The 25,402-nt window shown below is 48.7% G+C and overlaps 1 protein-coding gene and 1 long non-coding RNA gene across 4 annotated transcripts in view; one reads left to right on the forward strand and one right to left on the reverse strand.

The window, feature by feature from the left end:
• Positions 1–25,402, forward strand: part of RHBDL2 (rhomboid like 2) — a 51,918-nt gene that overhangs the window by 11,273 nt on the left and 15,243 nt on the right. For all 3 annotated transcript variants that reach the window (XM_070078725.1, XM_002715202.5, XM_008265525.4), the window contains 3 exons: positions 9,081–9,333; positions 12,478–12,626; positions 17,183–17,295. In XM_070078725.1, coding sequence (XP_069934826.1) covers positions 9,088–9,333; positions 12,478–12,626; positions 17,183–17,295 — 508 coding nt within the window. In that variant the 5' untranslated portion in view covers positions 9,081–9,087. The remainder of the gene's footprint in view (positions 1–9,080; positions 9,334–12,477; positions 12,627–17,182; positions 17,296–25,402) is intronic.
• Positions 966–25,402, reverse strand: part of LOC138850675 (uncharacterized) — a 50,163-nt gene continuing 25,726 nt past the window's right edge. Inside the window, exons 4-5 of the long non-coding RNA XR_011390769.1 lie at positions 5,057–6,186; positions 966–2,642 (exon numbers count right to left, since the gene is read on the reverse strand). This is a non-coding gene — a long non-coding RNA (uncharacterized lncRNA). The remainder of the gene's footprint in view (positions 2,643–5,056; positions 6,187–25,402) is intronic.

A 25,402-nucleotide genomic window follows, 5' to 3' on the forward strand; every position in this document is an offset into this window, starting at 1 on the left:
AATATATAAATTAAATAAATAATAACTTATATTAAATACATAACTTGTATTAAAAATACATAACTTACATTAAAATTAAAATTACATTAAAAATACATATTTATATGAGAGAGCAAGAAAGAGAGTAGTGGTTTGCATTTGCTGGTTCACTCTCCAAATGCCTGCAACAGCCAGGCCTGTGCTCGGCCCAAGCTATAGTCAGGAACTCACTCCATTCAAGTCTCCCACAGGATGACAATGGAAGTTCAGTTGAGCCTCCCTTGCTGCTCCCCAGGGCCTGCCTTGGCAGGAAGCTGGATTCAGCAGCCAGAGCCAGGACTCAAACCCTGGTACCCGGATGTGGGCATCCTAACCCACATTGTAACTGCTAGGCTAAAACTCCATGCCTGGAATAATTTTAGAGGGATAGGAAAGTTGCAAAGGTGGTGTAAATTTCCAGATCTAAGTATTTTTTGAATATTTATTGTGTGCCAAGAAGAGTTCTGGGCACAAAGAACAGAGCAGTGACACTGTCTCTGCCCTTCAGGAGAGCATCCCAGGCTAGGTTAGCTGGGGAGGTCGTGGGGACCCTTAGCCTCCACGGCTCTCAAAGACGCTGCTGCGTCTGCCTGTCTGGTGTGCCGGCCAGAGAGCTATGGAGCCTGTTTCACTCTCCTTCCGCAGTGGGCCCCGGGAACCTGGATGGAAACAGGTGTTGAACAACTGCCTCCGGGTTCTAAGGCGGTGCAGGCCATTCTGTGTGCAGGTGAGAGCACTGTGCAGGTGGCCCGGAGCTGGGGCTCAGCCCTGGTCACACAACCAGGAAGCGGCAGCGTGGAGACCAGGAACAGGTCTGATCCAAACACAACGCGATGTGAGCGTCACTCGCAGCAGGAAGACTCCAGATAGTCGAGAAGAAATTCTTGGCTACTGGGGTGTGTCGGTCAGGTTCCCTGGGGTAAGGGGCAGGAACAGATCTCGACTGATTAAATCAGGAAATGAGTTTTATTGAAGGCTCCGTGGGTGGGGCGGAGTCACCAGAGACAAGACTGAGAAGTCAACAGAAACCAAGGAAACTCTGTTACCTAGAACCACACTGATGTCCCCTCCCAGAGCCGGGCAGCTGAGGGCAGCCCCCTGGTTGCCTCCGCCAGGATACAGCTGGCATGGGCACTGGATACCACGCTGACCCCAGTAACGAAGCTGTCTGCACACCGGATACTGCTGTCCCATCCCCAGCTCAAAATCATAAGCAAATAAACGCAGCTGTTTGGTCCAGCCCAGGTCACATACCTGAGCCCTAGCTTCCTTGCACATTGGGCTTCTCTTATGGGAAGAGATCCTTGTTGTCCACCAAGCTGAGAGTAGGAATCTCCCACAGAATCTGAAAAATGACCAGTACGTAAGTGTCATCGAAAGAATGGGGCTAGCGTTGTGGCAAGCAGGGTAAGCCACACCTGTGATGCGGACAGTCCCATGTGAACGCTGGTTCTTGGCTGCTCCACTTCTGATCCAGCCCTCATGATACGCCTGGGAAAGCAGTGGAACATGGCCCAAGTATCTGGGTCCCTGCCACCATGTGGGAGAACTCCCAGATGGAGTTCCGGGCTCCTGGCTTTGGCATGGTTCAGGCTGGGCCACTGTGGCCATCAGGGGAATGATCAGTGGATGGAAGATTGTCTCTCTCTCTCTGTAACTCTGCCTCAAATAAATAATAAAATAAAATTTAAAGAAGAGTACACTGGAAGTCCTTGGCCGTGTCAGACTCGGCACTCAGAGTTTGGGTATTTCAGGGGTACCTCTGAAGGCCCCTTGTGGCTAAGTGTGAGCCGGGTGGCTTTGCCCGACCTGACCATTTACTGGTTTGTGAGCCGGGCCTGCCGCTCTCCCTGCACATCTCACAAGACTTATTATTTTCCTCTGGCTATAGCCTTTATATAATTTGCAGTCAGTGATTAAAATCTTTGTTTCTTTTTTTTTTTTAAAGATTTACTTATGTATTTGAAAGAGTTGCACAGGTTACACAGAGAGAGGAGAGGCAGAGAGAGAGAGGTCTTCTGTCTGCTGGTTCACTCACCAATTGGCCACACTAGCCAGAGCTGGGCTGATCTGAAGCCAGGATCTAAGAGTTTTTTCTGGGTCTCCAACGTGAGTGCAGGGACCCACGGTCTTGGGCCATCTTCCACTGCTCTCTCAGGCCTTAGCAGAGAGCTGGATCAGAAGTGGAGCCGCTGGGACTAGAACTGGCGCCCATGTGGGATGCCAGCAGTGTAGGTGGTGGTTTTACCTGCTACACCACCGTGCCAGCCCCAAAATCTTTGTTTCTCTTTTGCAGAGTGAAAAAAGGCTCACCAAAGAAAATTCTCGATAGTGCTAGTGATAGAAAGGAAGAGAAAATGAGGTTGCTTTTTTTTTTTCCCATCAGAAAATCGGCATGGAATGTGGAGTTGAGTGGTGCCTGGGATCTCTGATATCAGCCGATCTTCCAGTGTGCCGCAGAGATACAAGGACCAGTGCACTGGGAAGTAGTGGGGTTTGTGCAGGAAGTGCTGTTTGAGAGCTGGGACTTGTACAGTTGACAAGAGACACAATCTCTGACGGAGTGTTCTTTGTCTTCCCTTCTTTTGGTCTTCTGGTGCAAAGTATTGAGAAATACAGCTCCACTGAAAGACAAAGGTGGTTTAGCATTTCTCACTGTTTTATCCTCAAACAACCCATTTATTTATTTATTTATTTATATTTTCATTTTATTTGCCAGGTGTGCGCATGCACACGCGTGTGCACACACTCACACACACACACACAGACCTTCCATTGGCTAGTTCACTCCCCAAATGCCTGTTAACAGCCTGGGTTAGGCCAGGCTGAAGGTAGGAGCCCAGAACTCAACCCAGGTATCCGCTTTGGTGACAGTGACCTAAGTACTTGAGCCATCACCTGGAATCAGAAGTGAGCTCAGGATTCAAGCCCAACCACTTCTATATAGGATGTGGGCCTCCCAAGCAGTGTCTTAAACCACCAAGCCAGATGGCTGCCCCATCAGACAGCTAATTTTTTTTAAAGATTTATGTGTTTATTTTAAAGAGTTACACAGATAGAGGAGAGGCAGAGAGAGAGAGAGAGGTCTTACATCTGCTTGTTCACTCCCCAACTGGCTGCAACAGCCAGAGCTGTGCCAATATGAAGCCAAGGAGCCAGGAGGTTCTTCTGGGTCTCTCACATGGGTGCAGGGACCCAAGGACTTGGGCCATTTTCTGCTGCTTTCCCAGGCCACAGGATAGAAGTGGAGCAGCAGGGACTTGAACCAGTGCCCATATGGGATGCTGGTGCTTCAGGCCAGGGAGTTAACCTGTGGTGCCACAGTGCTGGCCCCCAGACAGCTGATTTTATAAGTAACTTTGTTTTTGTGTTTACAGACTCTTTTAAGGACAGAAATGGAATTCCTTGGACTTTTCTGGTTATAGGCTCACAATGTAATTTTCAAAAACACTATGTGATATATAGTGAATTAGGACCTCTGAAAGATCTTTGAAAAAAAATCCCTTGCCAATGTCAAGGGTCTCCTATGGAAATCTCCTTTTCCACAGTGTTTTTTTTTTTTTAAAGGTAGACAAATGTCCTGGGTAAATGAGCACAGTCCTGCCCTTCCAGTCTTCGGCCAACACATCAACTCCATGATTTGTAAATAAACAATGTTTATTATGCCAGGCAAGGTCAGGGAGTAGGAAAGTTTTGTTATCTTTTTTTTTTAAGATTTATTTGAGAGCCGGCGCCGTGGCTCAATAGGCTAATCCTCCACCTTGTGGCGCCGGCACACCGGGTTCTAGTCCCGGTCGGGGCACCGGATTCTGTCCCGGTAGCCCCTCTTCCAGGCCAGCTCTCTGCTATGGCCAGGGAGTGCAGTGGAGGATGGCCCAGGTGCTTGGGCCCTGCACCCCATGGGAGACCAGGAAAAGCACCTGGATCCTGGCTCCTGCCATCGGATCAGCGCGGTGCGCCGGCTGCAGCGGCGGCCATTGGAGGGTGAACCAACGGCAAAGGAAGACCTTTCTCTCTCTGTCTCTCTCTCTCACTGTCCACTCTGCCTGTCAAAAAAAAAAAAAAAAAAAAAAAAAGATTTATTTGAAAGATGGAGTTACAGAGAAGAGGAGAGACAGAGAGTTACAGAGAGAGAGAGAGAGATCTTCCATCTGCAGATTCACCCCCCACAAAAAGGCCTCAACGGCCAGGACTGTGCCAGGCTGAAGCCAGGAGGCTGGAACTCCATCTTGGTTTCCCTGTGGGTGGCAGGGGCCCAAGGACTTGGGCCATCACCTGCTATTTTCCCAGCACATTAGCAGGGAGCTGGATCAGAAGTGGAGCAGCTGAGACTTGACCTGGGCTCATATGGCATGCTGGTGTTGCAGACAGTAGCCAAACCCACTGTGCCACAACACTGGCCCCTGGTAGGAAAGTTTTCTGTATTTCCTCTTAGAAATACTTTCCAGACATGGAGGGAAGGATTTTGGTTCTTGCAGTATAGTGGGAACATCTTCGGTTTTTTATTTATTTTAAAGATTTATTTTATTTATTTGAAAGGCTGAGTTACAGAGAGGGAGAGACAGAGATCTTCCATCTGCTGTTCACTCCCCAGATGGCCACAACAGCCAGAATTGGATCAGGCTGAAGCCTGAAGCCAAGAGCTTCTTCCAGGTCTCCCATGTGGGTGCAGGAGCCCAAGGACTTGGGCCATCTTCTGCTGCTTTCTCAGGCATATTAGCAGAGTGCTGGATCAGAAGTGGAACAGTTGGGACTCAAACCAATGCCTATGTGGGATGCTAGCATTGCAGGCTGCGTCTTAACCTGATATACCATAACGCAGGGCTCCATCTCCAGTTTTAACCAGAAGGTTAGAAGCTAACAATCCACCCCACGTCTTGCATTCCAGTAGGATGAGAACATTGATGACAGGGCCACCCAGTTTTGGTCTGCACATGTGTGGCATTTCAACAGTATGCAGCTGCAACTCTCTGCAGATAAGAGGTAGGAGGTGTGGTATAACAACAAGCCAACATGGAAGAAAGTTCAAGAAACTCACGTGATCTTTGCTTACTGGGTGAGGAAGCACAGTTGGTACAGTGCAGTAAAAATCCACTCTGTTAGCGACCCTAGGACCCAGAGTGATCACGTAAATCACTGGAGAGCATGGATGAGTCTCTGGCAGACTCTTGTGTGTTAGAACTGCTGCCCCTTGTTTTGTTTTGAGATGCTGCTGTATTCAGTTGAGTCTCCCGAAGTTCTGGTAATCCAAAGAGTGTGTCTAAGGCCTCGTGTCCCACCTTTGGCCTAGAGAACCTGTAGAGTTCGTTTTCAGGCCCCACCCTCACAAGGACAAGATTAATGACCTTAGATTAGGCTTGCCTTCTGAGGCCCTCTGGAAGGGAACCTTGACCCAGGAGCGGAAGTGCTGGTGAGCAGATGTCAGTTCGAAGAATTAGAATTGTCAGAAAATGCAGCACCTCCACTGATGGCTTTCCGGGTTCTTTATCATTTCTCCAAAATGGTTCTGCACTGAACGTCCTTGCAATATAGCGTGCACGCTTGCTCCAGTGCATCTGTGGTGTAGATTTCTGGAAGGGTTCTCTTGAAAGGCCTGTCCTCTTTCTAGTTCATAGCTGCTTCCCCATTGCCTTCCAACAGGCCACATCAGTTTTTACTGCCTGCTCACAGCCCCCTAACATGAGGAATGCCATCAGCATTTCTCACCATTGCCAGTTGGATTGGTCGTATTGCCAAGGTGGTTGGCTGCACTTGGCGGTTCAGGTGTGGGGTGGAAGATCAACAGGAGTGGGAGAGCTGGGACGGTCACAGAGTGGAAGGAACACCTCTGAGCGCCACAGCAGCAGGTGTTGCAGATAAGGTGACTCGGACAGTGGCCCTTGTCCTCAGGGAGCCGGGCAGTCCCACAGGTATGGACGCTGGGCGTGCTTGCGGTTGACCGAGAAGAGAGGTAGAAGGAAAACGCTGCACATTGCTGCCAACGTTTGTCTGTTGCCAGCGCCCAGGGTAGCTGGAGCCCCACGTCAGATCCCTGTGCTGCGCATGCCAAGGGAGCGAGCACTCGGGACGTGAGTCTTGGCCGCACCTCGTTTCAGCGTGGGAACTACAGCTCACAAACCGACCTAAACTGGGCTTGCACTTGTAAAATGCTTGGAAACTTTTTGAAATCTGGAGAAAAGAGAAAATTGGGTGAGAAATACAATCCTCATTTTTCTAGTTCCTTTTATAAATATACAGTGTGTTGTTAGGGATGTGAAAGTTTACTTCCTTATAAAATGATTGTGGGTGGCATTTAAATTTACGATAGGATTTGTTCAGACTGTGTTAATCATCCCTAATAGAGTTTATTTATATTTATTTATTGGAAAGGCAGAGTCACAAAGAGGCAGAAGCAGAGAGAGAGAGAGAGAGAGAGAGAGAGAGAGAGAGGTTTTCCATCCACTGGTTCACTCCCCAAGTGACTCCAATGGCTGGAGCTGGTCCAATCTGAGGCCAGGAGCCTGGAGTTTCTTCTGGGTCTCCAATGCTGGTGCAGGGTCCCAAGGACTTGGGCCATCTTCTCCTGATTTCCTTAGCCATAGCAGAGAGCGGGATTGGAAGTGGAGCAGCCAGGACTCGAACAGACACTCATGTGGGATGCCGGCACTGCAGATGATGGTTTTACCCACTACGCCACAGTGCCAGACCATAGTTTATTTATTTATTTATTAATTTATTTTTGACAGGCAGAGTGGACAGTGAGAGAGAGAGAGACAGAGAGAAATGTCTTCCTTTGCCGTTGGTTCACCCCCCAATGGCCGCTGTAGCCAGTGCGCTGCGGCCAGCGCACTGCGCTGATCCGAAGGCAGGAGCCAGGTGCTTTTCCTGGTCTCCCATGGGGTGCAGGGCCCAAGCACTTGGGCCATCCTCCACTGCACTTCCAGGCCACAGCAGAGAGCTGGCCTGGAAGAGGGGCAACCGGGACAGAATCTGGTGTCCTGACTGGGACTAGAACCTGGGGTGCCGGCACCACAGGTGGAGGATTAGCCTAGTGAGCTGCAGTGCCGGCCCATAGTTTATTTTTAAAATATTTTAATATTGGTGGTGAAAAGCTGATGCTCTCAAATACACACTGTAATTTTGTCAATTATAGGAAGTGGCAAAAACAAGAAATAATCATCAATATTCAAGGGAAATGAATAAAATGGGTGCATCTGCAGACCAAGTGACTGACCCTGAGGGGTGAGTGTGTAGGAGGGCGAAAGATGCAGTGAAGGGGAGAGAACTTTATTTTCAGAAAAGTTACTGCAGAGAAGAAAAGTTAAAGAGAATTCTCTTCTTCCCCAAGTTTATTGGATGTGATCTGTTGTGATGTGGAACCTTGCCTATTGAGGTGAATTTAAAAATAAATTGGATTGGCATGGAAAGCCAAGACACTCTGGCAAAAAAAACAAAAACAAAACAAAACAAACAAAAAAACCACCTAAATGAAAGATCTCCGCGAGTGAGATCCCAGTGGAAAGAACAGGTCATCAAAGAAGGAGGTACCTTTCTCTGAAGGGAGGAGAGAACTTCCACTTTGACTACGACCTTGTCTAAATATGATGAGAGTCAGTGAACTCAAAAGGCTTCCATAGCCTTGGCAACTCATGACAAGAGCCTAGGGAGATTACTGATGCCATAAACAGGAGTGTCAATTTGTTAAGTCAACAACAGGAGTCACTGTGCACTTACTCCTCATGTAGGATCTTTGTCCTTAATATGCTGTACATTGTGATTTAATGCTATAACTAGTACTCAAACAGTATTTTTCACTTTGTGTTTCTATGTGGGTGCAAACTGTTGAAATCTGTACTTAATATATGCTAAACTGATTTTCTGTATATAAAGAGAATTGCAAATGAATCTTGATGTGAATGGAAGGGGAGAGGGAGAGGGAAAGGGGAGGGTTGCGGGTGGGAGGGAAGTTATGGGGGGGGGAAGCCATTGTAATCCATAAGCTGTACTTTGGAAATTTATATTCATTAAATAAAAGTTAAAAAAAAATAAATTGGATTTGATCTGACTCCCAGTAACTTCTGTGTGAAAATAGGCTGCAGGCTCAGCTCCATCCCACCTATCTATCTAGCCGTCCTTCCACACTCCTGCCACTCATCCATTGGCAATGGCAACTAATAATTATGGGGCATTTGCCACCTGCCAGATACCATGTCGAGTGCTTTACATGTATTGTCTCAAATGATCTTCCCAGGAAGGCCATGATGCCAGTGCTGCCATTTTCCCCACTGTAAAATAGAATCTGAGGGCTTCCCAGTAAGTTAAATATAAACTTACCTTATGACCCAGCAGTTCCCCTCGTATGTCTGTACCCCAAAGAATTGAAAACAGGTATTAAATCAAAAACTTCTATAAGGATGTTCACAACAGCTGAATTCACAACAGCCCAAAGCTGAAAACAACCCAAATGTTCGTCAGCAGATGAGCAGATAAATAAAAGGTGACAGATTCACAAATGCAATTTTTAAAAGATTTATTTATTTATCTGAAACAGAGTTATAGAGGGAGGGGGTGGAGTGAGAGAGACACTCCTCAAATGGCTGCAATGACCAGGGCTGGGCCAGGCAAAAGCCAGAAACCTGGAACTCCATCTGGGTCTCCCACATGGATGGCAGAAGGCCAAGCACTTGGGGCCATCTTCCACTGCCTTCCTAGCTGCCTTAGCAGAGAGCTGGATTAGAAATGGAGCAGCTGGGGCTCGAACTGGCTGTCATATGGGATGCTGGTATTGCAGGCAGCTGCTTCACTCACTGTGCCACAGTGCTGGCCCGAGAAGATATAATTTGAAGTGACTTCCCTAAGTTTCCTTATAACTGTTACATGGGGGAATCACGTTCTATCCCAGTCATCTGGCTCAAGGCTCATGCTTTTTAAAATGATTAATAAAGTAAAAACTTTGGGTCCATTTAGGAGTCTATGCCATTTTGACTTTGGAAACCAGTGGTTGTGCCAAAGCCCAGCAGAGCCACGGCCTGAATGAAGACCATCTGGTCACCTGTTCTCCCTGCCTTTCGTGTCCCTTTTAGGTGGACAATGGCTGTTGCTCACGACTTGGAGATGGAGAGTGTGAACCTGAGTATGGACAGAGAAGGGAAAGAAGAGCTGGAGGAAGAGGAGCGGATGAGAGAGGATGGGGGAGATGCAGCTCCCCCCAAGGCTAGGAAGGTCCACAGGATTGTCTCAAAGTGGATGCTTCCTGAGAAGGTCCGGAGAACCTACTTGGAGAGGGCCAACTGCCTCCCGCCCCCTCTGTTCATCATCTCCATCAGCTTGGCGGAGGTAAATGTGGCGGTGGGTAGGGGTCCTGGTCCTCCTGGGGAGCTGCAAATAGACTGGGAGTGGGAAGGGAGGGGGCTGAGCAGGGACAGGACAGCACACGTGGAACCTTTGCCCGCCCCTCTCTGGAGCCTCCTCTTTTCCTATGCTCCTGGTCACTGCTGGCCAGGGGTTATGGTCCATTTGTCAGACAAATCCCCTTCCCAGCAGTGACTGCAACTCTACTGGCTCCCTTCATTTTAGCTGGTGGGGTCTTTGGAAATCAGATAATCTTGGGGTTGCAAATTGGCTTTTCCTTATGAGCCAAGTAAGATCAGTTAGCAAGGGCAGTTTGGGCCATATGTTTAGAAAAGTTATAAGTTGCCTTTGAATTTTCGTAGGAAAAAAATTCGACTTTCTAATGGTGGATTTCTGGGCAGCATGTGGTGTGTTTTCAGACTCTGGTCTAGTCTTCCCTTGTTTTCCAGAAAAGACTGCAGGGCCTAGAGAGTGGAATGACTTCCCCCAGGTTGCACCTTGGCGACTGGGCAGCCTCAGAACACTTAGCTTTATCTCCCGTGTTGTACAGTCTCATAAAGGCATCTGCAGAGCCTGGCTGCCTGAGGGGAGGAAACTCAGGGACAGTAGGAAGTCCATCTTGTCATCCTCTTGGTCCCCATTTATGCGTCAGCTTCCTTATCAGGGACTGTGCTAATCAGGGTTCTCCAGAAAAACAGAATCAGTAGGTGTGCACATGTCATATGTGTGTGCATGTGTGTAGACAGAGGAAGGGAGACTGAGATTTATATTAAGGAATTCACACAAATAATTGTGGAGGCTTGGCAAGTCCAAAGGTTGCAGGGCAGGCGAGCAGACTGCAGATCCAGGGAGGATTTGCAGCTCAAGGCCGAAGGCAGATGCTTCCAGAATTCTCTCTTCCTAATGAAGGGCACACTTTGTGTATTAAGACCTTCAAATAATTGGATGAGAGCCACCCAATCTGCTTTACTCAAAGTCTACTGATTTAAATGTTAATCTCACCTACAGAAAGACCCTTACAGAAACATCTAGAACAATGTTTGAACAGACATCTGGCTGCCCTAGTACCCGAGCCTCACTGAGCAGTAAATTAACCGTGGCAGGGAGCAAGCCTCTTAGGGCTCCAGCAGAGACAGGCCTGTGTGGAAGCGTTCTTGGCAGCTCTCCTCAGGCTGTCGGGGTCTGTCTTCTGTAGAGGGGTTTTCTGGTGAGATGGCCTGCAGCTGGGAAGTCACCAGGATCCAGGGCACAGGCAGAAGCTTCAGATGGGTGTCTGCATTCTGCATTCCTTCTGCTCCTCCCCTCCGAGCCCAGGGATCAGCTGTGGTGCCGTGCTCGGGTCAGCTGTGAGTGCATGTGGTGGGGGTGCTGAGCGGCGGGCAGGGGCTTGGAGAAGAATGGGACAAGGTCACATGGGACGGAGCACAACTGCTTAGACAATGCGTACTATTCAGAAGGCACTTTTCCGAGAAGGGTCATGGAGCAGGTGCTGAGACATCTGCCTCGCACAGAAATATCAATTGAAAAAAAGGTTAAAGATACATTTTTAATTTCGGAACAACTTCAGTTGTATACACAAGTTGCAAAGGGCATACAGAGGGCTCCTGCACATCACTCTTCCGTTTCTCCCACTGGTAATATCTTCCATTTTCTACCACACATTTAGCAAAACTCAGACCCTGGCCTTGGTCTGTTGCTACCAACTGAACTCGAGACTTCGTTGGATTTGACCAGGTTTTTCTATGAGTGTCCTCTTCCCAGTCCTCTGCTGCCCTCCGGTCCTGGGTCTCCCACTGCACCGAGTTGTTCTGCGTTCCCAGGCTCCTCTGACCTGGATGCTAGCACTGCAGGTGGCTTTATCTGCTCCACTGTAGCGCCTGCCCTGCCAGACTGCATCTTAATCACTGCACCCAATGCCCGCCCCCGGTGCTTTATCATTGGTAGGACACACAGCCTGTAAAAGGTCCCCCAGTCTGGGTTGGTCTGGTGTTTTGCACATGAGTAGCGTAGATTGTGGGTGTGGGGAAAGAATACCACAGGGGGACATGATCTCATCAGGTTGCATGGTGGAGCAGAAGACATCCATAGGCCATCACCACGACACTGACGCTCATTGCTTGGTTAAGGCACCGTTTGCCAGGTTTCTCCAGTGTAACGTTAGGATTTCCCCTTTTCCTGCTGAAGGCACTGCTGACTCATATTAAGTAGTAAGTGGAAGATCAACTGGTAGGGTGGGGAGATGGGCAGTAGGGATTTAAATGAGGGGAAGGGTTGGTAGAGATCAGGGTGTCCACGAGCGCTGCCCCTAACCCTGGCAGGGCCTGACCAGAGTGGAGAGTGGTGGAGACTTTTTTTTTTTGAGAGATAGACTTACAGACAGAGGGAGAGACAGAGAGAAAGTTCTTCCATCTGCTGGTTCACTCCCCAGATGGCCACAACGGCCAGAGCTGAGACGATCCGAAGCCAGGAGCCAGGAGCTTCTTCAGGGTCTCCCGCATGGGTGCAGGGGCCCAAGCACTTGGGCCATCTTCTAATGCTTTCCCAGGCCATAGCACAGAGCTGGATCGGAAAAGGAGCAGCCAGGACACGAACTGGCACCCACGTGGGATGCTGGTGCTGCAGGCAGAGGCTTAGTCCATTCTGCCACAGTGCTAGCCCCTGGTAGAGACATTTTTTTAAAAATCTATTTATTTGACTGATAGAGTTAGACAGTGAGAGAGAGAGAGAGACAGAGAGAAAGGTCTTCCTTCCGTTGGTTCACCCCACAAATGGCCACTGTGGCCAGAGCTACACCGATCCAAAACCAGGAGCCAGGTGCTTCCTCCTGGTCTCCCATGCGGGTGCAGGGGCCCAAGCACCTGAGCCATCTTCTGCTGCCCTCCCAGGCCACAGCAGAGAACTGGACTGGAAGAGGGGCAACCGGGACTAGAACCCGGCACCCATATGGGATGCTGTGCCACAGGCAGAGGATTAATCAAGTGAGCCATGGCACTGGCCCTGGTGGAGACATTTAATTGCTGTCATCTTCCGAGCCTGTGCCATGGGGTGGCCCACTTGAGAGCTCATCTTTGGAAACACACCTACCGCACCTGGCTGTGGCTAACATTCCTGCCTGCTCCTCCCTGTCAGTTGGCAGTGTTTATTTACTATGCCGTGTGGAAGCCTCAGAAGCAGTGGATCACCCTGGACACAGGCATCCTGGAGAGTCCCTTCATCTACAGGCCCGAGAAGAGGCAGGAAGCCTGGAGGTTTATCTCATACATGCTGGTGCATGCTGGGTAAGGACTGGCAGTGTAGTTTCTGGGGTCAGAAGCGATGATAAAGTGATTGTAACCCCTAATGTGTGTTTGGTGCACTATTATTATTTTAAAATTTTATGTATTTATTTTTATGTAAGAGAGAGACAGAGCTCTCTCATTCGTTGGTTTATTCCTCAAGTGTCCACAACATCTGGGGCTGGGCCAGGTCAAAGCCAGGAGCCTGCAACTCCATCTGGTTTTCCCATGTGGGTGGCAGAGAACCATGCAGAGCCGTCACTGGCTTGCCTCCCAGGGTGAACATCGGCAGTGGGCTGCAGTCAGGAGCCAGCCCAAGGCACCAAACCCAGGCACTCTGATAGGGAATTCGGGTGTCCAGGCTGCATCTTTTTTTTAAATTATTATTTTTTAAAAAAGATTATTTATTTGAACGGCAGAGTTACAGAGAGGCAGAGAGTGAGAGAAGTCTTCCATCCGCTTGTTCACTCCGAAGATGGCCACAACGGCTGGAGCTGCGCCAATCTCCAGCCAGGAGCCAGGAGGTTCTTCTGGGTCTCCCACTTGGGTGCAGGGGCCCAAGCACCTGGGCCATCTTCTACTGTTTCCCCAGGCCACAGCAGAGAGCTGGATCAGAAGTGGAGCAGCCATGACTGGCACCCATACGGATGCTAGCACTGCAGGTGGCTTTATCTGCTCCACTGTAGCGCCTGCCCTGCCAGACTGCATCTTAATCACTGCACCCAATGCCCGCCCCCGGTGCTTTATCATTGGTAGGACACTTTCACATCCATTATCTTGTTTGATTTTCACAAGTTCCCTAGAAGGCAAGTATTAACTCCTACTGTTCTTTGTCTGAGGCTTAGATGATGCAGTTACTTGCTCCAAGTCACACAGCTAAGTTGCAGGGCTACAACTTCACTCATTAGTGCTAACTCTTAAGGCCAGAGTACTTTATGTTTCATTATAACTGCCTGAAGTCAGTTCTGAAATAGCAATATTAGTGAGTAGAGACCAAGTCATTACCAAACCAACAGTATGGCCCACCAGTTGTTGGATGTTGTTAAATGATCCCTTTAGGTCAGGAAGAGGTAGAGCTGAATCACCGGTTCCCTCCGGCACTACTTCACACTTGCAGAAAGTGAACTTGTGACTGGTGTGCTGAGTGTGTAATGCTGGCATCCAGCCGAGATAATGCAGGCAACAGGAGGTCCAGTGCCTGTCTTGTTATAGTCTTACATGCTGATGGCTTTCAGTGATCCCGCTCAGCGTCCTGAGCCCATCCAGCTACGAGCGCCTTGGTGCTGGCCCCGCCTCTTGGCTGGACTCCCGTGATGTCAGATGAGGCCAACCTTGTCCATGCAACCTGTCCAGCCCAAGGCTTGAACAGGTAGATGACTCTTTTGGCTGAGGACGAAGTAGGTATGGGATACAGGACTCAGAGGCTTGGTAAGCCAGAGATGAAACCAGCAATTGCTTCTGTACACACTGGTTTCTCACTTAACAAGTAAATCCTGAACAAATGTGGGTCCTGCATGCAAGGGCTTTAAAATTATAAAGGGGAGCAGTCAGCTAAATATTAGTCTGAGGCAGTACAGTGTAACAGCATACAATAGTTAGTTAACCTTTTTTATGCCTCAGGTTCTTCCTCTATAAAATGGGGTAATAGCACCTCCCTCATAAGGGTGCTACAATTAAATGACACAATCGCTCTCATTTTCCCAGTACCTGACACATAGTAAGGCACTCAGAATTCACAGGGCTGTGTTGCACATTTCACATATGGGGTGGCACAGGGTAGAATGCTTCTGAATCCATGTAACATAATAATAATATTAATAATAATAATAAAAATAACAGGGGCTTAACCAAATAGAGCCTGTTTTATTTCCTGTTTGAGAACAGAGGTAGCCAGTTAGTTCATCAGCTGAATAAAGCCAGGGCTCTAGGTCCTATCTTGACACCTCTGTCCCCCTTAGCCTTTCTCACGTGGTTGCAAGTTGACTGCTGTTACCACTGCGTTCAAAGCCAAAAGAAAGGGAAGGAGTGACACAGGTGGTGATGCATCATCCCTTTTGTCAAGAGAGAATCTCCCTTAAACATCTAACGTGCTCTTCCTTGTAATCTCACTGGCCAGAACTATGTGACACAGCTGCCTGTGGCCAGGTCAGTGTGAGCTCCTGCAGCCTCCCTGGAGGAGGCAGACTTGGGATAAGAGAAACAGGTGTTGGGCTAGCTGCAGTAAAATAGCAAAAGACAGGGAGAAAGATCAGAAGAGGGATGGCTTTGTGGATGACACAGATTCAATGGATGAATAAAATTTGAATGAAAACAACAATAGAACAAAACTAGTATTTCTGGGGCCAGCATTATGGCTCAGCTGGTTAAGCTGTCACCTGCAGCATCCCAAACCAGAACACCGGTTCGAGTCGTGGCTGCTCCACTTCTAATCCAGCTCCCTGCGAATGAGCCTGGGAAAGTTGTGGAAGATGGCCAAGTGCTTGGGCTCCTGCCGACCCACATAGGAAAGTTCCTGGCCCCAGCCCTGCCTGGTGCAGCCACTTAGGGGAGTGAACCAGTGAATGGAAGTTCTTTCTCTCTCTCTCTCTGCCTGCCACCTCTTTCTGTCATTCTGCCTTTCAAATAAATAAATTACTAAATCTTCAGAGGACCTCAGTATTTCTGCTCCAGGCACATGGCAGGATTGTGTCTCTGTGCCACTTCTAGTCCTACCTCAAGCAGCAGAGACAAAGGCGGGGGTGGGGGTGTGGATTCTGTGAGGTTTTTCACTGTTCACCTCGTCCTCAAGGAGTTCTCAGAGGGCGGTGTGGCTTTCCTTGACCTTCTTCTTCAACTTCCGGGGCAGACATTTCTAATCCCCTTCATGTGTGATGTCTCTGGAAACCTGGTGCCCCTCTCCTTGCCAGACCACTGTGTGCCGCATGACGTGTTCCCTCTCCCACATCTTTGCAGACGGCCTGGCGGTGATGGCCAAGGCTGGGCACGCATGTGGCCCTGAGGGTGACTGATGCCCAGAGAACCTCTCACTGGCTGAGATTTGTTAAGTAAATGTGCGAAAAATGCAAATACTGAAGCTAATACAAAAGCTGCTAGGCCGGCACCGCGGCTCACTAGGCTAATCCTCCGCCTAGCGGTGCTGGCACACCGGGTTCTAGTCCCGGTCGGGGCGCCGGATTCTGTCCCGGTTGCCCCTCTTCCAGGCCAGCCCTCTGCTGTGGCCCGGGAGTGCAGTGGAGGATGGCACAGGTGCTTGGGCCCTGCACCCGCATGGGAGACCAGGAGAAGCACCTGGCTCCTACCATCGAATCAGCGCGGTGCGCCGGCCGCAGCGCGCCGGCCGCGGCGGCCATTGGAGGGTGAACCAACGGCAAAAGGAAGACCTTTCTCTCTGTCTCTCTCTCTCACTGTCCACTCTGCCTGTCAAAAAAAAAAAAAAAAAAAAAAAAAAAAAAAAAGCTGCTGTTCTTTGGAAGATGCGGCCCTTGTGTTGCTTTTCAACATTTTGATTTAATCTGAAATCTCCTTTAAAGAAAATAAAAAGCATTGTGGGATTTTAAAAATTTTGTTCAGAGACTCTCCAGAGATGTTTGTGGGGTTTGACAAGCAAGCTGATATGAATTTCATTTAAAATAAATACATTTAAAAATTTATTTATTTTTATTTTATTTGAAAAGCAGGAAGAGAGAGAGAGAGAGAGAAAGAGAAAAGCTTCTGTCCACTTGTTCTTTCCTAAAATCCCTGCAATAGCCAGGGTTGGGCAAGGATGAAGCCAGGAATCCAGAACTCCATCTGGGTCTCCCATGTGGGTGGCAGGGACCCAAGTACTTGGGCCATCCTCTGCTGCTTTCTCAGGTGCATTGGCAGGGAGCTGGATCGGAAGTGGAGCAGCTGGGGTTTGAATGGGATGCTGGCATCACAACGCTGGCCCCAGATGGAGCCTTCGTAATCAGTGTCTAAACCACCAGGCCAAAAATTCCTCCCTAACCCTAGATTTTTTTAAATATAAAAATTGTAATAAAAAGCACCCATGTTGAAATATGTTATGCACCAAATTATAGTATATGAAAGGTACGTTAGCTCATGTTCTTAAGTAACTTTTTATGTAGAATTGGGAAGGAAGTTTCCCTTGACATCGCTGTTTTATTAAATATCCTGAGGATGCCACACAGGCTGTTTGAAAACCTATTGAAATTTAAACTATTGTGGTGTGGCAGGTGCAGCTGCTGCTGGTGTTGCTGGAATCCCATTTGAGTGCTGGTTCATGTTCCAGCTGCTCCTCTTCTGGTCCAGCTCTCTGCTAATGCACCTGAGAAAGCAGCAGAAGATGGACCCAGGGCTTGGGCCCCTCACCCACATGGGAGTCCTAGGAGAAGCTCCTGGCTCCTGGCTCCTGGCTTGAGCCTGGCCCCAGCCCCAGCCAATGCAGCCACTTGGGAGTGAACCAGCAGATGGAAGACCTCTCTGTCTCTCCCTCTCTCTCTGTAACTCTGCCTCTCAAATAAATAAGGGCGTACGCGCTGGGTTCGGCACAGCATTCATGACAGTGTTTGTCTCCGCAGCGTTCAGCACATCATGGGCAACCTTTTCATGCAGCTCGTGTTGGGCATTCCCCTGGAAATGGTGCACAAGGGCCTCCGAGTGGGGCTGGTGTACCTGGCCGGCGTGATTGCAGGTCAGTTCCCCAGGTCAGGGGATGGAGGAGGGAGGGCAGTGCAATCGGTGCCTCTGGGCTTTGGGAGTAAAAGCAGAGGGGATAGTCTGCCTTTGAGTAGGAATTGGTTGTGCTGCAGGCTGAGCATCAGCGAGCATTTAGTTAGCGATCAGATGTCAGAGGTCATGTCAGTCCCCGAAGTCAAGTCGCTATGCCTGGCCCCAGGTCTTTCACTCTCAGCCTGGGTTTGGTACCCTGGCAACTGCAAGTTCCAGGTGCAGGGTGCATACCTAAAACCAGAGCACAGAGGCCCTTAGGTGTCAGACTACTGATTGTGGCAAGCAACCTGAGCAGATTTGTGTTTCCGAAAGACAACTTTCAGACAGAGTGGAGACCAACTGAAGGGGTGGGGGAGTGGGACTAGGCCCCAGGGCAGTGGTCACCAAAACCGGGTGTGCCCAAAATGACCCATTATGGTGTGGGATGAATATACTAGAATGCTTATCTGTTTAATTATTGGAAACATCGTTAACAGTTAAACTTTTAAAGGTTTGCTTCTTTTTATGTATTTGAAAGGCAGACAGACAAAGAGAGATCCACCATCTACTGGTTCACTCCCCAAATGCCAGCAACAGCTGGAGCTGGGCCAGCCAGAGCCCGGAGGCTGGAACTCAGTCTTGGCCTCCTGTGTGGGTGGCAGGGACCCAAGTACTGGTGCTGTCGGCTGCTGCCTCCCGGAGTGCGCATTAGCAGGAAGCTGGAGCTGGAGGGGAGCCAGTCCAGTAAGGGGTGTGGTGTCCCAAGCAGCGTCTTAATCCATGTGTCAACTGCCCACCTCTTACAAAGTCAAGCCTTTAGTTTGTAGATAAGTGTATTTACGGCACTTATGAGAAATAATACCTAGAGATCTCATGGGCCCATTAGCTGCCCCCCCCGCCCCCCGCCATGGTATCGTCTTGCAGAACTTTAGTACAGAATCACAACCAGGACATCCACATTCGTCCGGTCGGCTACGACGCAGTCCCCACACTCCCAGGGTTCCTCCTGCTGACTTTTATAGCTGTATTCTTTCCCTCTCACTCCCCCATTTTCCTTTGTCCTTGGCAACTACTTATCTGCTCCCTATAACTTTGGCATTTCAAAAATGTTACACACAAGGACTGAGCCAGTGTGTAGTCTTGGGAGTGGCTTCACTCAGCGTGGTGCTCCGGGTGTCCGCCGTGGTTGTTGCCTGTATCAGTGGTTCATTCCTTTTCTGTGCTGCGTGCCGTTCCATGGTTGGGTGTGCCACTGCTTATTTAAACAGGTGCCCATTGAAGGACACCTGGGTTCTTGCCAGGTTTTTAGGTTTTTATGAATAACATTGCCATAAACATTTGTGTACTTTTTTATGAACCTAAGTTCAGGGTTTTTTAAAATTAAGTGTTTATGTCTCTTGGGTAAATACCCAAGAGCACAGTTCTAGTTCACATGATAGAGATACATTTCATTTTTAAAGAAAACTCCAGGGGCTGGCATTATGGCACAGTGGGTTCAGCTGCTGTCCATGATGCTGGCATCTCACATAGGAGTGCTGGTTTGAGCCCTGGCTGCTCCACTTCCCAAATCCAGCTGCCTGATAATACTCTTGGGAAAACAGCAGCAGATGTCCCAAGTCCTTGGGTCCCTGACACCCATGTGGGAGGCCTGATGGAGTTCCTGGCTCCTGGCTTTGGCCTGACTTAGCCCAGGCTGTTGTGATCATTTGGGGAGTGAACCAGTGGTTGGAAGATCTCTCTCTGTCTGTCACTCTGCCGGTGAAGTAGATAAATAAGTCTTAAAAAAAAAAAAAAGAAACCAGAGGCCAGCGCTGAGGCTCACTTGGCTAATCCTCCGCCTTGCGGCGCCAGCACACCAGGTTCTAGTCCCCGTCGGGGCGCCGGATTCTGTCCCGGTTGCCCCTCTTCCAGGCCAGCTCTCTGCTGTGGCCCGGGAAGGCAGTAGAGGATGGCCCAAGTGCTTAGGCCCTGCACCCACATGGGAGACCAGGAGGAAGCACCTGGCTCCTGGCTTCGGATTGGCCATTTGGGGGGTGAACCAACGGAAGGAAGACCTTTCTCTCTCTCTCTCTCTCTCTCTCTCACTGTTCACTCTGTCTGTCAAAAAAAAAAAAAAAAAAAAAGAAAGAAAGAAACAAGAAAACATTCTGTTTTCCAGAATATCTGTTCCATTTTACATTGCCCCTGGCAGTGGATAAGTGCTTCAGTTTGCCCACATCTTGCATTTTTGGTGCTGTCACTGGTTTTTGTTTAACCAGCTCTGGTAGCTGTAGAGTGGTATTTCATCGTGGTTTTAATTTGCATTTCCTCAATGAACAGCTTTTCCTGTACTTATCTGCCATCTGTCTGTCTTCTTCAGTGAGTCTGTGCATTTTTTAAAAAAATTTTTTGTACCATTGAATGTTGAACATTTTATATATGTTCTAGGTACTAGTCCTTTATTGAATGTGTATTTACAAATATTTTCTCCTAGTCTGTAGCTTACTTTTCATTCTCTCTTTCTTAAGGTTCATTTATTTGCTTTAAATGCAGTTAACAGAGACAGAGAGAGATGGAGAGATATTCCATCTACTGGCTTGCTCTCCAAACAGTCTCAGTGGTTGGGGCTGGGTCAGGTCGAAGCTAAGAACCAGAAACCCCATCCAGGTCAGGGAGCAGAATCCAAGGCAAGGCAGTGGGGACACCAGCACGGCAGGCAGTGGCTTGGTAACCTGTGGCACCACAGCGCTGGCCCCACTTTCTCTTGACAAGGTCTTTCACAAAGCCCAAGTTTTAAATGTCGCTAAGGTCCAATTTTCCATGTTTCCTTCAATGGACTGTGCTTTTGGAGTTATGTCTAGAGACTTTCCTGAGCCCTGGGTCCTGAAAGTTTTTTTCTGTGTTATTTTCTGGAAGTTATAGTTTTATGATTTCCGTTTGGATATGTGATTTGTTGTTATGATATGTGATAGTTGTTGCATAAGGTATGAGGTTCAAATTCAGGCTCTTTTTGTTTATTTTGCCTGTGTATATCCAGTTATGCCAGAGCATTTGCTGAAAAGACTGTCCCTCCTGCATAGAATGGCTTGTGCACCTTCAACAGAATCTCTTGCCTGTGGTTGGCTGGGGCTGCTGTGCCGTCTTTTTGTTCCAGCAATCTGTGTGTCTCTCCACCAAGACTGCACGGTCTTGATTATTGAAGCTGTATAGTAAGTCTTGAAATCACTAAGAGTGATTCCCCACTATACTCTTCATTTTCAAAATCATTTTAGCTGTTCTAATTCTTTCACCTTTCCATATAAATAGTGCAATAATTCTGTCTATATCTTTAAAACTTTTTGCTGGAATTTTAGTAGGACTTGAATTAAACCTGCACATCCATTGGGGAAGAATTGACATCTTCATTATCTTGTGTCTTTCAATCCATAAAGAGTATGTCTTTTATTTGCATCTCTGAAGCGGGCTTGTATTTTTAATTTTAGTGTCCATCTGTTTGCTGCTGGTATTTAGAAGTATAATTAATTTTTGCATGTAGCTCTTAAATCTTGTGATCTTGCTGAACTCAGTAAAGGGTTCTAGGTTTTTTATTTTCCTATGTGTTTTTCGGATTTCTTGGGATTTTCATGTTATCTGCCAGTCATCACGCATCTGAATTAGCTCATTTTGAATTACTCTAACAAAACAGCTGAGGCAGACCACGCATGAAGCAGAGCGTCTTATTTAGCTCACAGTTCTGCAGGCTCAAGGGCATGGCACCTGCTCAGGCTCAGCTCCGGCGCGGGCCCTCTGGACCGTGCCACTTCATGGCAGATGACAACGGTGGGAGCAGGGGTGGGAAAGGGGATCACATCTCACACAGGAAGCCACAGAGAGATGAGGTGGGGCCAAGCTTTTACAGCAGCCTCTCTCAAGGGCTAACCAGGGTCCTGCAAGAAATACCCTAACCCCTTTCAAGGGCCTGAGACCTCCTCCTGCTCCCCCTGCCCCCAGTCTGAAAGCTTCTACCACCTCCAAATACCACCGTCCTGGGCACCACGCCTCCGACACCTGAGCCCCCGTGAGGGGACACAGAAACCTCTGCGCCATCCACACACAGGGACGCTTTTATTTCTGCTCTCCAAAGCGTGTGCCTTTTGTTTCCATTTCTTGCCTTGAGCGCTGCCGGCACTTTCAGAGCTATTGCTGAGTAAGAGTGGTGAGGACACACATCTTTGCCTGCTTGCTGATCTTAGCCAGAAAGCAGTCTGTCTTTTTGTTTGTTTGTTTGTTTATTTTGATGTATTTGAAAAGCAAAGTGACAGAGATAGAGAGAAACAGAGATCTTCCCTCTGCTGGTTCACTCCCCAAATGCCTGCAACAGCCGGGGCTGGGCCGTGCTGAAGCCAGGAGCTCAGACGCATCACTTGCTCTTCCTGGAGTGTTCATTAGCAGACATGTAGGATCAGAAGTAGAGGTGGGATTCGAACTCAGACACTCTGATTTGGGATGTGGGCATCCCAAGTGGTGGCTCAACCCACTCAGTGCTGCAACACTGGCCCCAGCAATTCTTCTTTTACCACTAAGTGTAATGTTAGCTGTGGGTTCTTTGTAGATGTTCTTTACCAATCTATTTCTAAAAAAAAATGGGGAAGAAATCAAGCATAACAGCCAGGTAAGATACAGATCAACACAGGCCCCTCTTTGTCTTTCTGTGTCCCGTAGGTGTGTGTGGTTTTCTGGGGCAGGGTGGCAGTTCCACAGCACCCAGGGGCTCAGGGCCCTCGTTGGCATGCTCTCCTGCATGCCGTCGGATTTATAGCAGTTTCTGTGTGCCTGGTTACAAAAATCAGGTAGGTAATCTTTACAAGGAATAAAGGATGCTCTGAGATCCAGGGTTATCATAAAAACCTTAAAAATTGTTTTTGTTCTTATATTTTTGCTTATTTTTATTTTATTTTAAAGGAAGAAGGAGGGAGGAAGAGGAGCTCTGATATGGGATGAAGGCACCCCAAACAGTGGCTTAATCTGCTGTGCCGTAATCCCATAATGCATGCCCCAAGAATGTTTTTTTATAAAAAGATTTACTTATTTATTTGAAAAGCAAAGCAAGAGAGAGAGAGAGAGAGAGCGAGAGAGTGAGAGAGTGCACTTCTATCCACTGGTTCACTCTCTAATGGCTTCAACAGCCAGGTCTGGGTCAGGCTGAAGCCAAGAGCCAGGAATCCCATCCTGGTCTCCCACGTGGGTTGGCAGGGGTTCAAAAAACAGAGCTCCCATCCACTGCAATGGCCAGGACTGAACTGGACGGAAGCCAGGGAGCAGGGACTCAATTCAGGTTTCCTTCATGGGGGACAGGAGCCGATTTTTGAGCCATTACTGCTGCCGCCCAGCGACTGCACTAGCAGGAAGCCAACGTCAGGAGCCAGAGCTGGGCGTGGAACCCAGGTCCTATAGAGTATGTGGGACTTAGGCATCTTAACCAGGGTCTCTGCTACTCAGTTAAATGCCCGCCCCTTTCTGCGAACTTTCTGAAGCCCCCTGGTATACATGCGATTTACAAATAAGTGAGGACACTCACACTACTGTGGGTGTGGTATTAGCGCTGTGCCTGCCGTAACAATGCACTGCAAACTGGGTGGCACACCTAACAGAAATGCACGGACTCAGATCTGGAGACAAAATGTGTGAAATCAGGGCGTCTGCAGGGCCACGTGCCTCTGTGGCTGCAGGGGAGAGTCCTGTGGCCTCTGGCACCCCGGGTCATGGCTGTTCCTCCTAGGTGTTCCTTGGCTTTGCAGCTGCATTGCTTCCACCTCTGCCTCTGCTCACTGCCCTCCCATTGTGTTTCTCAGAGGCACACCTGTCATTGTGTTGTAGGGACCCACCCTACTCCAGGATGACGTCACCTTAGCAGATCACACCAACAGCAACCCTGTTTCCGTGAGGTCCTGGGGGTTAGGACTTCAGGGAACCTTTAGGGGACACAGTCCAGTCCATTACTGCACCCACAACTTCTTTCCTGACCTGCCTAGAGTCCAGGGTTGCAGGGAGGCCTGTGATCCTGCATGGTGCCCTGGCTGTGGGGAGGGAGAGCAGGAGGCCATCATTAGCCCTGCTAGAGATGGAATCAGTAAGGGTGACAGAGCTGCCCTCCTTCCGCCTGTTCTGTGGATCCTGTTTTCCCACGTTCCCTTTCTGCACACTCCTGTTTTTCTCTGCCTCCCCCACCCCTTGCCCTGCAAAGTCCTCTGCAACAGCCAGGCCTTGCTCAGCTCCCACATCTACAAGCCTGTGTCTCCCACAGCTGAATTTCAACCTGTGCTCTCAGCCACTCCCCAGTGAGAGAGCAGAGAGTAGAGAGCCACCATGAGTAACCTGCTCACGTCCTCTGCCCGTTTCTGCAATAGCTTCTTGGCACAGATCCCTTTGCCCTTCCGGTCTGTCCTCCCCAGTGCAGGCTGGGTCTCCTTCCCCAACCACGGATGAGGTCATATTCCACCCTTCCTAAAATACCTGCCATGGTGCGGAGATCAACTGACCTTCCAAGAATGCCACCAGCTCTCCTCGCTGCTTTTCTTGCTTTGCTTTTTCTCTAGATTATTTCCTACATATGAATATGATTCCAACTCCTTACCCTTGCTCTTGGCAAAGTGTGCTCCATAGTTTGCAGCACTGGGATCACCTGGGAGGTTGGAACAGTGCAGCCTGTTGGGCCCCATGTGGGACCTGCTAATCAGAATGTACATTGTTAACATATTCACAGGTGTTGCCTATGCACATCTAAGACTGAGGAGTGCGGGCTGCCCCAATCTGACCCACGCTCAGATCTCCTGGGGAGCATGTTACATGGAAAGCTATTCTGCTCCCCCTAGGTCTCCCCAGTCAGAGTCTGTGGGGAGGTGGCCCTGGGATCTGTGTCTTTGTTTTTCTATTTGTTTAGTGAGATGTAATTGATATACAATAGGCCGCACATGTTTGAAGTGTACAGTTTGGTCAGTTTTGCTATGAGTATATAACTATGAGACCATCATCACAATCCACCACCTCCCAAAGGTTTCCTTGTGACCCTCCCCTCGCCAGCACCCACAGATGGATTTTCTGTCTTTATGGCTTACTTTGTGATTTCTAGGCATTTCCATAAAGGGGATTATAGAAAATATGTTTTTTTATCACCTGGCTTCTTTCCTTTTTCATGATTATTTTGAGATTTAGCCACATGGTTGCATGCATCACAGTTGATTCTGTTGGTTTATGTCAGTGTTGGGACATATACCCCCATTTTTGTTTAGCCTGTTGATGGATATTTGAGGTGTTTCAAGTTTGTGGCTGCTACAGAGCTGCTAGGAACATCTATGCCTAAGTCTTTGTGTGGACAAAGATTTTCATTTCTCTTGAGCAAATACCTAGGAATGGGATAGTTTGGTCCTGTGATATGGTATGTTTAACTTCTAGAAAGTCACACTCTTTTAAAAGTTACTTCTTTACTTGTTTGAGAGACAGAGAGCTCTTATCGTTTTGTTACTTCCCAAGTGCCCACAATGACTGCATTAGGGTGGGGCTGAAGCTTGGAGCCAAGAACACAAGGTAGGTCTCCCCCATGGGTGACTCAACTACTTGAGCTGTCATCACCAGTGCCCTGCCAGGGTTCCCATTAGCAGGAAGCTGAAGTCAGGAGCTGGAGTTAGGTAGGTTTCCAACCTTGGCACTCTGATGTGAGACATGGGTGTCCTAACTGCTGAGCCAAACACAGTCCCCAAACTGACAAGCTTGTTCCTGGCTTGACTGAGAAATAGTTCATGTGTGTGTGTGTGTTTTTTTTTTTTTTTATGACAGGTAGAGTTATAGACAGTGAGAGAGAGAGACAGAGAGAAAGGTCTTCCTTCTGTTGGTTCACTCCCCAAATGGCCACTATGGCCGGCGCCGCGCCGATCCAAAGCCAGGAGCCAGGTGCTTCTTCCTGGTCTCCCATGCGGGTGCAGGGGCCCAAGCACCTGAGCCATCCTCCACTGCCTTCCAGGGCTACAGCAGAGAGCTGGACTGGAAGAGGAGCAACCAGGACTAGAACCCAGCGCCCATATGGGATGCTGGCGCCACAGGCGGAGGATTAACCTAGTGAGCCATGGTGCCAGCCC

Source organism: Oryctolagus cuniculus, chromosome 7, assembly GCF_964237555.1.
Source record: "Oryctolagus cuniculus chromosome 7, mOryCun1.1, whole genome shotgun sequence".
Lineage (NCBI taxonomy): Eukaryota > Metazoa > Chordata > Mammalia > Lagomorpha > Leporidae > Oryctolagus > Oryctolagus cuniculus.